The sequence below is a fragment of the Engystomops pustulosus genome, chromosome 4, assembly GCF_040894005.1.
Source record: "Engystomops pustulosus chromosome 4, aEngPut4.maternal, whole genome shotgun sequence".
Classification (NCBI taxonomy): Eukaryota; Metazoa; Chordata; class Amphibia; order Anura; family Leptodactylidae; genus Engystomops; species Engystomops pustulosus.
The window spans coordinates 211,904,186-211,916,447 of NC_092414.1; the positions used below are offsets into that span (position 1 = coordinate 211,904,186).

Sequence of the window (12,262 nt, forward strand, 5' to 3'; positions counted from 1 at the left end):
TATTCTTGTACATAGGGGGCAGTATTATAGTAGTTATATTCCTGTACATAGGAGCAGTAATATAGTACTTATATTCTTGTACATAGGGGGCAGTATTATAGTACTTATATTCTTGTACATAGGGGGCAGTATTATAGTAGTTATATTCCTGTACATAGGGGGCAGTATTATAGTAGTTATATTCCTGTACATGGGGGGCAGTATTATAGTAGTTATATGCCTGTACATAGGGGGCAGTATTATAGTAGTTATATTCCTGTACATAGGGGGCAGTATTATAGTAGTTATATTCTTGTACATAGGGAGCAGTATTATAGTAGTTATATTCTTGTACATATGGGGCAGTATTATAGTAGCTATATTCTTGTACATAGGGGCAGTATTAAAGTAGTTATATCCTTGTACATAGGGGGCAGTATTATTATAGTTATATTCTTGTACATAGGGGGCAGTATTATAGTAGTTATATTCCTGTACATAGGAGCAGTAATATAGTACTTTTATTCTTGTACATAGGGGGCAGTATTATAGTACTTATATTCTTGTACATAGGCGGCAGTATTATAGTAGTTATATTCCTGTACATAGGGGTCAGTATTATAATAGTTATATTCTTGTACATAGGGGGCAGTATTATAGTAGTTATATTCTTGTACATAGGGGCAGTATTATAGTAGTTATATTCTTGTACATACGGGGCAGTATTATACTAGTTATATTCTTGTACATAGGGAGCAGTAATATAGTAGTTATATTCTTGTACATAGGGGGCAGTATTATAGTAGTTATATTCCTGTACATAGGGGGCAGTATTATAGTAGTTATATTCCTGTACATAGGGGGCAGTATTATAGTAGTTATATTCTTGTACATAGGGGACAGTATTATATTAGTTATATTCTTGTACATATGGGGCAGTATGATAGTAGTTCTATTCCTGTACATAGGGGGCAGTATTATAGCAGTTATATTCTTGTACATAGGGGGCAGTATTATAGCAGTTATATTCTTGTACATAGGGGGCAGTATTATAGTAGTTATATTCATGTACATAGGGGGCAGTATTATAGTAGTTATATTCTTGTACATAGGGGGCAGTATTATAGTAGTTATATTCTTGTACATAGGGGGCAGTATTATAGTAGTTATATTCCTGTACATAGGGGGCAGTATTATAGTAGTTATATTCCTGTACATAGGGGGCAGTATTATAGTAGTTATATTCCTGTACATAGGGGGCAGTATTATAATAGTTATATTCTTGTACATAGGGGGCAGTATTATAGTAGCTATATTCCTGTACGTAGGGGGCAGTATTATAGTAGTTAGCAGGAAAACAGTAATGGAAAACGCCGGCTCACCCGTGTACTCGGTGTCGATAGTCCAATCTCCAACCCACGGCAGGTGCCTCAGGAAGCCGGCCTCTGTCCACAGGCCAAAACGAGCAGAGAAAACAAATAGAGGATCCAGCACTCTTTACCATATATGGAGACGGTAAGTAGATGAATCAAACTTTCTTTATTTGTAGTTAAAATTCATGCAGACACACGTAGCTGTGCAGCGATCAACGCGTTTCGGCAGAAGCTGCCTTAGTCATGATCTATTTTATGCAAGTGAACACCAGGCTTTTAAAACCCCCCGCTCCATGACGTCATGGGTCAGATGACAAAAAATGGGAGGGGTCAAAAACACATGTAAACGAAGAAAGTCATGAGCTGCCCAAGGAGTCATGTGATGTCCAGGACGTAATGGATCACATGATCAAGGTGGGAGGAACAGTTCACACGAAACAAGATATGTGAAATGTTATATGTTAAATCATAAACTGAAATTCCTCTCACCTTGGATTACAAAAGTAGAGCTTTAAAACACATATATTAATACATAGATATCTAAAAAAACATGTGGAAAGGGTTTTGACTTGACTCCAAAATAAACAAAATACAGGAGACAAGCCTAGATATAGAAAATCGGAATCAAGAATGTCCCTAAGAAGATCTTTCAACCTCATATGGAAGATATATTATCGAGTGAGTATCAGATAGGCATATATACATCCTAATTCATGATGGGTTAAACCAAAAACTGACATGAAATAAGCATACGGATACACGATCATATACACACAACAAACATATATATAGATGTATATGCATGTTTTCAACCCCATGAGCATGCGGATATGCAAGCATATGAATACAAAAATTATAAATATATATATAAGCATATGCATATTCACAAAACCTCATGAGCATAAGGATCCACAATCATATGTATACAAAAAATATATGTATGTATATATGTATGTGCCCATTTACAACACCTGTGCGCTGGAGGACAATATAGCCACTGTAACTAAAAAGGGGTGTAACAGAAAAACGCAGTGCAGAGACAAAATGATATTTAGTATGTCAAAATAATATCTGATCTTTTGTTCAAACCTTCCGGCTGGCGACTGGCCAGAGTAAACATCCAGAAGGTTTCTCTATTGAGTAGCTTCTGTTTGATATTGCCTCCCCTGATGGGCTGATGGACTCTCTCTATACCAGTCCAAGAAAAACCATCCGTCTGCTTATTGTGGCAATCCCTGAAATGTTTAGAAATAGAGGATATATTAATAGAATTATTGCTTATGTCAGATAAGTGCCTGCGAATTCTAATCTTCAGGGGACCCGCTGTATGTCCTACATATTGTTTCTGACATTTTAACCCCTAGGGGACTCGGCCTATTTTGGCCTAAAGGACGCGGCCCCATTTTTCAAATCTGGCCTGTGTCACTATAAGTGGTTATAGCTTTGGAACGCTATGAGATATCCAGGGGATTTTGAGATTGTTTTCTCGTGACACATTGTACTTCAAATTAGTTTAAAAATTTGGATGAAATCTTTTGCGTTTAGTTATGAAAAAAAAACAAAATTTGGCAAAAATTTTGAAAAATTCTTTATTTTCAACGTTCTAAATTCTCTACTTTTGATGCAGATAGTCAAAGCACCCAAATAAATTCATAACTTACATTTCCCAAATGTCTGCTTTATGTTGGCATGGTTTTTTAAGATTCCACATATTTTACTAGAATGTTATGAGGCTTAGAATTTAGGGGCCATTTTTCACATTTTTTACAAATCGCCAAAACCCGTACTTAGATGGACCTGCTCAACTTCTAATTGACACTGAGAGGCCTAAATAATAGCGAGACTCATAAATTACCCCATTGTGGAAACTACACCCCTCAACGTATGAAAAACCACTTTTAAGAAGTTTGTTAACCCTTTACGTGTTTTATAGGGGTTAAAACAAAACGGAGGTGGAGTCTGCAAATTGTAATATTTTTTCACAATACACTCATTTTGGGTGGAAAATTAAACATTTAAAATGGATTAAATGAAAAAAGGCTCCACAAAGTTTGATACCCAATTTCTCCCGAGTAGAACGATACCCCATATGTGGTGGTAACCTGCTGTATGGGCGCACGGCCGGGCATAGAAAGGAAGGAGGCGCCATCCACATCAGATTTGCTATGTCACATTGTACAGGCTATAATTTTTTTCTTTTTTTAATGTGGACCTATAGGGGCTTATTTCTTTTGCCACATGAGATGCACTTTTCTAATACATAATTTTGGAGCCTCTATAGCTAATTGGTGAGATTTAATTAACTCTTTGTTGGTGGAGGAAATGAAAATCATCAATTTTTAGGAAAATTTTTATGTGTTTTTTTTTTGGCCGTTAACCATACCATAAAAATAGTATATTATTTTTATTCAATCGGTCGCCACGATTATGAAAATACTTCATTTATATATATTTTTAATTTTTTACCATTTTTACTGTATAAAAAGTAATTTGCCAAAATTGTTGTTAATTTTAGCATCACCGTCTTTCATATGTATAACTTTTTTATTTTTCACCTCACAAATCTGTTTAAGGGCTTATTTTATGCGAGAATGATTGCTCTTTTTACTGGTCTTATTTTAGAGTGCATAACTTTTTAAAATCACTTTTTTTAGAGCATTTTTAAAGGGCATTAATAAAAAATCATCTTTTTCAGAGAGAGTTTTTTTAGGTTGTTTTTTACGGGGTTCACTTTGCGGATCTAATAACGATTCTGTTTTATTATGCAGATTGTTACGGACGCAGGGATACCAAATATGTGGGGGTTTTGTGTATTTTATTCAATTGTACTGAATAAAAACTAATTTGGAGAAAATCTTATTCATTTTAGCATCACCATCTTTTTATATGCATAACTTTTTTATTTTTTGGCTGACAAATCTTGTTAGGGGCTTATTTTTTGCGAGAACAGTTGTTCTTTTTAGTGGGCTTATTTTAGAGTGCATAAAATTTTTTAAATCACTTTTTAGAGCATTTTTTATAGGGTGTTAATTAAAAATTATCTTTTTTCGGAACGTTTTTTGCGTTTTTTTCCTCCGGCGTTTACCGTGCGGGTCCAGTAACGAATCTGTTTTATTATGCAGATTGTTACGGACGCGGCAATACCAAATATGCGGGGTTTTTTTGTGTTTTTATGTTTTTTATACTTTATTAAGTTTTTTTATGGGAAAGTGACATTTTAGGGGCTTATATTTTATGTATTTATTTTTTATTTATTATAATGTGTAGTGTTCAGTGTTTTTGCATTTTTTTTACTTATACATACTTGAACTTAAACCAGTGATGCTCTGATCACTGGTTTAAGTCCAATACACTGCTCTACAATACTATTTTATTGTAGAGCAGTGTAAACTGTCTGAGCAAGCTTGCGCATGCTCAGACAGTTTACAGTCAGACCCGGAAGGGGTCTGGCTGCCATGGAAACCGGGCAGCTCCGGGGCACATGCCAGTCCTCGGAGCTGCCCGGAGGAGGATCGGATCCCCCGGTAAGCGGCACGGGGGATCCGATCCACAGCAGGAACACCCTTACACGCCGCGGTCATGCTTGACCGCGGCGTGTAAGGGGTTAACACCCGCGATCGGAGTCGGCTCCGATCGCGGGTGTTACAGCGCGGTGTCAGCTGTGATAGACAGCTGACAGCCGCTGCTTCTGGTACCGGCTCCGTTCGTGAGTCGGTCCCAGAAGCTGGACGTTATACTACGTCCCGGTGCGCTAAGCATCTAGCCCCGGGGACGTAGTATAACGTCGTGGTGCGCCTAGGGGTTAAGCAGGAGGCCACATATATAACATTAGATGTGTTACAGTTGATATACGAATTTAAATTAAAATTCATGCCCGTGTTCATAGATGTAACTGTACTGCCTATCTTTATAAACTCACACACCTTGCACTGTTTGTGTCCACACCTAAAATTCCCCTTATATGTGAGCCACGTGGGTTTTTTACATTCTTCACTTAAGAAAAGGCTAGGAGAAAGGCTGTTGCCTAGAGTAGGAGCTCTTCTAGCAATACATTTGATACCAGGAGATATAATCTGACGTAATGTGGGATCTTGTATCAACATAGGAAAAATGTCTTTTATAATTTTACTACCTGAGGATACTGGTTACTGTAAGTTGTTACAAAGGGAACCATAGATTTGTCTTTGGTGTTCGAGGTTTTATGTTTTTGCACGTCTAACAGCATTCTCTGTGTAATATTGTCAGTTTTTTTGGTTGCTACGGCTATGTCTCTATGATTATACCTACGTGACCTGAGGCGCTGACTGAGGTTTTGTCTCTCCTGTAGGAAATCTGAGTCTAGTGTGCAATTGCGGCGAATTCTAATCATTTCCCCATATGGGATATTTTTGGTCACATGTTTAGGGTAAGTAGCAAGTAAAGTAGTATTACCGGAAACTTCTTTCCTAAAGGGTCTCACTATAACTTTGTTTCCCACCCCCCTTAAGGTAATATCGAGAAAGTTAATAGACTCTCCTCCAAACTCCGAGGTGAACCTGAGGTTCATGACATTGTTATTCATATACGTAACAAATTCTGAGAATTTTTCTTCTGAGTCGTTCCATACCCACACCAGGTCATCGATATATCTGCCTATCCAGGCAATAGACTCTCGGTGTGGGTTGGCATCCGAAAAAATGTATTGGTCTTCCCATTGAGACATAAATATGTTCGCGAGTGAGGGGGAGAATTTAGCCCCCATAGGGGCCCCCTCCGCCTGTAAGTAGAAAACCCGATCGAAAATGAAAAAATTATATTTTAATAAAAATTCTGTAGCCATTAAAATAAAGGTTTTCAAGGGTTCGTCATACGTACTGTATGTGTTAAGGTGTTTTCTCAAACACATAAGGCCTAAAGTGTGGGGGATAGATGAATATAGAGCGGCCACATCACATGTGGCCCAACTGTATTCCTGTCTCCATTCAAAGTCATGCATAGTGTGAATAATATGTTTCGTGTCTTGAATGAAACTGGGCGTTACACGTGTGAGGGGTTGAAGGTACATGTCCAGCCATTCTCCTAAACGCTCCCCAAGGCTGCCAATGCCCGCTACGATCGGTCTCATGGGAGGGGGGAATATGTTTTTATGCACCTTAGGCAAAGAATGAAACACCGGAGTAAACGGGTGCTCCACATAGACGTGTTCACCCAGTTTATTCGATAAGACACCCATGTGTACCCCCTCTTCTAAGAGTTTCTTTAGCTCTAGTTGGCTATTACGTGTGGGATCTCCACTAAGACTCCTGTAGGTGACATTGTCCTGTAACATGGATACATTCAATTTTTTATACAGTGAGGAGTTGAGGACAACAACCGCCCCACCTTTGTCCGCATTCCTGACTGTAATGTCAGTATTGGTTTTCAACTCTTTTAACGCTAGAGATTCCAGTTTAGAGATATTATGGTGGGAACGTATATGTCCTGTTGTAACCTCATTATGGAGTTTGATAAGTTCACCCTCTACAATCTCCTGAAATTTATCCAGTATAACTGGGCGTGAGCCCACTGGGTAAAAGTCGGGGTTTTTTATTGGGAATTCTTTATTAACATGGTTACTGTTTTCTGTACCCCCACACATCAAAGCCCGCATACACAAAACATCACACTGTTCCGAAAAATTATTATGCGAATTGAGCACAGACAGTTCATCTATATACTCATTTGTAGGAACACTCTGTGAAGGAACTCCTTCTTCATCTTCATTGAAGACAAAAAAATGTTTCTTAATAGTAATGTTCCTAGCAAATTTGTTAACATCAAGTATCGTTTTAAACAAATCAAAGTTGCATGTGGGAGAAAAATTGAGGCCTTTGCTCAAAAGGGAATTTTGATTTTCATCCAAAATGTAACTGGATAAATTAATAACCGCATGCGTCATTTCCGAAGTTTCCTCTGATGTCGAGTTGTAGTTCCTGTTTTTTCCGTGCTTCCGTCCTGCACGTCTACCCCGTTTTTTGGCCGTGAGCTGTTAACCTGGCCTTGTGTAACAGTAGATGCATTACCTCTTCCTATGGTTTTGGTTTTTGGTGTTTCACTAACATTGGAGGGTATCGATGATGTGCTACCATCTGAATCATCCGTTTCAGAGAAGTTAACTTTTCGTGGCGATTTATAATAGCGTCTCTTGGACTTGCCCCTTTTGAGGATGGATCTAGGTGTTTCACCTGACGTGTCTTTCTCAACATCATATTCACGTCGTTTCCACGTGTAGACCTCATTCCTTTTATAGTCGATGACATCCCTTTGAAATTTTCTTTTTTTGTTTTTTTTGATTTCTGATATCTCTTTCTCGATGTTGTTCACCTTTATAGTGATGTTATTCATATGTTCCTCAAAGACCGGTGATGGTAGGGTATTCTGTAGGGTCATTTTAAGCTGATTAATTTCCTCATTTATTTTGGTTAATTCTTCTTGTTCATGTGTGACGATCAACTTCATAAGTTTTGTAGAACAATCGCTCAAAATGTTATGCCACGATTCCAAAAACTTGTCGGAGTAAATAGTGGTGGGAAGCTTTTTGATTCTGAGACCCCTAGGGATCATTTCCTTGTTTATATAGGAGGTCAGAGTCTCCGAATCCCACCAGATCCTCGTTTCTTTTTCCGACAATTTTTCCGACATCACATGACTCCTTGGGCAGCACATGACTTTCTTCGTTTACATGTGTTTTTGACCCCTCCCATTTTTTGTCATCTGACCCATGACGTCATGGAGCGGGGGGTTTTAAAAGCCTGGTGTTCACTTGCATAAAATAGATCATGACTAAGGCAGCTTCTGCCGAAACGCGTTGATCGCTGCACAGCTACGTGTGTCTGCATGAATTTTAACTACAAATAAAGAAAGTTTGATTAATCTACTTACCGTCTCCATATATGGTACAGAGTGCTGGATCCTCTATTTGTTTTCTCTGCCAGTATTATAGTAGTTATATTCTTGTATATAGGGGGCAGTATTATAGTAGTTATATTCCTGTACATAGGGGGCAGTATTATAGTAGTTATATTCTTGTACATAGGGGGCAGTATTATAGTAGTTATATTCTTGTACATAGGGGCAGTATTATAGTAGTTATATTCTTGTACATAGGGGGCAGTATTATAGTAGTTATATTCTTGTACATAGGGGGCAGTATTATAGTAGTTGTATTCTTGTACATAGGGAGCAGTATTGTAGTAGTTATATTCCTGTACATAGGGGGCAGCATTATAGTAGTTATAATCTTGTACATAGGGGCAGTATTATAGTAGTTGTATTCTTGTACATAGGGGGCAGTATTATAGTAGTTATATTCTTGTACATAGGGAGCAGTATTGTAGTAGTTATATTCTTGTACATAGGGGGCAGTATTATAGTAGTTATATTCTTGTACATAGGGGGCAGTATTATAGTAGTTATATTCTTGTACATAGGGGGTAGTATTATAGTAGTTATATTCCTGTACATAGGGGGCAGCATTATAGTAGTTATAATCTTGTACATAGGGGCAGTATTATAGTAGTTGTATTCTTGTACATAGGGGGCAGTATTATAGTAGTCATATTCTTGTACATAGGGGTCAATATTATATTAGTTATATTCTTGTACATAGGGGGCAGTATTATAGTAGTTATATTCTTGTACATAGCGGGTATTATTATAGTAGTTATATTCCTGTACATAGGGGGCAGTATTATAGTAGTTATATTCTTGTACATAGGGACAGTATTACACTAGTTATATTCTTGTACATAGGGGGCTGTATTATAGTAGTTATACTCCTGTACATATGGGGCAGTATTATAGTAGTTATGTTCCTGTACATAGGGGGCAGTATTATAGTAGTTATATTCTTGTACATAGGGGTAGTATTATAGTAGTTATATTCTTGTACATAGGGGGCAGTATTATAGTAGTTATATTCTTGTACATAGGGGGCTGTATTATAGTAGTTATACTCCTGTACATATGGGGCAGTATTATAGTAGTTATGTTCCTGTACATAGGGGGCAGTATTATAGTAGTTATATTCTTGTACATAGGGGGCAGTATTATAGTAGTTATATTCCTGTACATAGGGGGCAGTATTATAGTAGTTATATTCTTGTACATAGCGGGTATTATTATAGTAGTTATATTCCTGTACATAGGGGGCAGTATTATAGTAGTTATATTCTTGTACATAGGGGGCAGTATTATAGTAGTTATATTCCTGTACATATGGGGCAGTATTATAGTAGTTATATTCTTGTACATAGGGGGCAGTATTATAGTAGTTATACTCCTGTACATATGGGGCAGTATTATAGTAGTTATATTCTTGTACATAGGGGGCAGTATTATAGTAGTTATACTCCTGTACATAGGGGGCAGTATTATAGTAGTTATATTCCTGTACATATGGGGCAGTATTATAGTAGTTATATTCCTGTACATAGGGGGCAGTATTATAGTAGTTATATTCTTGTACACAGGGGGCAGTATTATAGTAGTTATATTCTTGTACACAGGGGGGCAGTATTATAGTAGTTATATTCCTGTACATAGGGGGCAGTATTATAGTAGTTATATTCCTGTACATAGGGGGCAGTATTATAGTAGTTATATTCTTGTACATAGGGGGCAGTATTATAGTAGTTATATTCTTGTACATAGGGGGCAGTATTATAGTAGTTATATTCCTGTACATAGGGGGCAGTATTATAGTAGTTATATTCCTGTACATAGGGGGCAGTATTATAGTAGTTATATTCCTGTACATAGGGGGCAGTATTATAGTAGTTATATTCTTGTACATAGGGGGCAGTATTATAGTAGTTATATTCCTGTACATAGGGGGCAGTATTATAGTAGTTATATTCTTGTACATAGCGGGCAGTATTATAGTAGTTATATTCCTGTACATAGAGGGCAGTATTATAGTAGTTATATTCTTGTACATAGGGGGCAGTATTATAGTAGTTATATTCCTGTACATAGGGGGCAGTATTATAGTAGTTATATTCTTGTACATAGGGGGCAGTATTATAGTAGTCATATTCTTGTACATAGGGGGCAGTATTATAGTAGTTATATTCATGTACATAGGGGCAGTATTATAGTAGTTATATTCCTGTACATAGGGGGCAGTATTATAGTAGTTATATTCCTGTACATAGGGAGCAGTATTATAGTAGTTATATTCCTGTACATAGGGGACAGTATTATAGTAGTTATATTCTTGTACATAGGGAGCAGTATTATAGTAGTTATATTCTTGTACATAGGGGGCAGTATTATAGTAGTTATATTCTTGTACATAGGGAGCAGTATTATAGTAGTTATATTCTTGTACATAGGGGGCAGTATTATAGTCGTTCCATTTTTTTTTCAAAATGGGCAGTATCATAGTAGATATGTCCTTATATAGGGGGTACTACTAATTGGGTATCTTAAATGGAACCTGTCTCCATTTTTGCTAAAGACAGGTTGTAGAAGCCTGTTACACCTGCAGTGCACATCTGCCTCTTTGCCTTTTATATACATTTGCATTACATTATAGTTGTGTGTTATAAATTACATTGCATCCTGACAAAATCCTGGGGTAGTCACAGTGGTTGGGCTTTCGTTTGAATGCTTTTTAGAAATTAACATATGCCTTGTCTGTCTTACTCACTACTCAGATCTTAGCCCCCACCTTTGTGCTCCTGTACATCTGCTCTTCCTGCTCCTTCTCAGAGGTCACAGCCTGGTGAGATGACATCAGTGGGGAAGGGACAAGCTGTACAGGAGCACAAAGATGGTGGCAGCCTGCAGACCAGACAAGTCACATGTTGTTTTTTGAAATGTATCTAAACCAAAGCCCAACCCCTGTGACTACTCAGATTATTCTGTCAGGATGCAAGGTAAGTTAAAACAGACAATTATATTGTAATGCAAATGCTTATATAAGGCAGAGAGGCAGATGTGCACTGCTGGTGTCATGGGCTTTTGCATCCTGTCTGTAGTGAACAAGGTCCCTGGTGACAGGTTCCCTTTAAGGTACAAATGGATAATATTATTGAAGTATTTTATTATTAAGTAATATTTCTCTCTGAACATATTCCTACAGTTGTCGTCCTATTTATTGGATCCATGTTCTTCCTTTTGGTTTAGGAGAATGTCCCTCTTTTAGTAGTTTTAACATCAGTGGGAATTGTACGTGCAAAGCCGGATTTTATGGACCTCAGTGTGAGAAGACTAATACTTCCATGCCAGGTATTTCGTCTATTCAGATTTTCTTCCTTTTCTTAACAGAATACTATTTAATTTTTTTTGAGACACATTACTAGTTATTTGCATTGATGTTCATAGGTTTAGAGTACATGCGGCTTTCATGACAAGTATCTACAAATCTACTTCTTAGGAGCTGTAATGTCTACAGGTTATTTACGTTCCCCTTTCCTTTTATGTTTTTACGTTATTGTTTATTCCTTTAAAAGCTGCTCTTATCTCTTAACTGGCTAAAAATGTTTTATGATGAAGTTGTTTCACTTTCTGAAGCTTTCTCAAACACAGTCTCATGTCATGAAGTTAAGTTTCACATATACCGGCAGTTGTGTACAAGATAGGTTCCATAGGTTTGTTCTTAAGTTGAATTTGTATGCAAGTGGAAACTGTATATTTTATAATTGCAGATCAAGACAAAAAAATTTTTTGTCCCAGGGACAATTGGAGTTTCAAAATTTTTTGCTTTAATGGGATCAAGGATTATCAATAAATCTTCATTACAGACACCTTACAGCTGACCATTGCAGCCTGGGACTATAGTAACATCCAGAGAGGTCACCAGAGGTCACAGTGGGCAGAGGGGTCCGTCTGTAAATAGGGGTCGTCCTTAAGTAGGGGACCGTCTATACTCCATGACCGGTCCGTGA

At 37.5% G+C, this 12,262-nt stretch overlaps 1 protein-coding gene across 1 annotated transcript in view; it reads left to right on the forward strand.

Moving 5' to 3' along the window:
• The window catches only part of LOC140125776 (uncharacterized), a 50,739-nt gene that overhangs the window by 9,729 nt on the left and 28,748 nt on the right, over positions 1-12,262 (forward strand). Inside the window, exon 2 of the mRNA XM_072144645.1 lies at positions 11,502-11,603. Within this exon, the coding sequence (XP_072000746.1) occupies positions 11,597-11,603 (7 nt within the window). The 5' untranslated portion in view covers positions 11,502-11,596. The remainder of the gene's footprint in view (positions 1-11,501; positions 11,604-12,262) is intronic.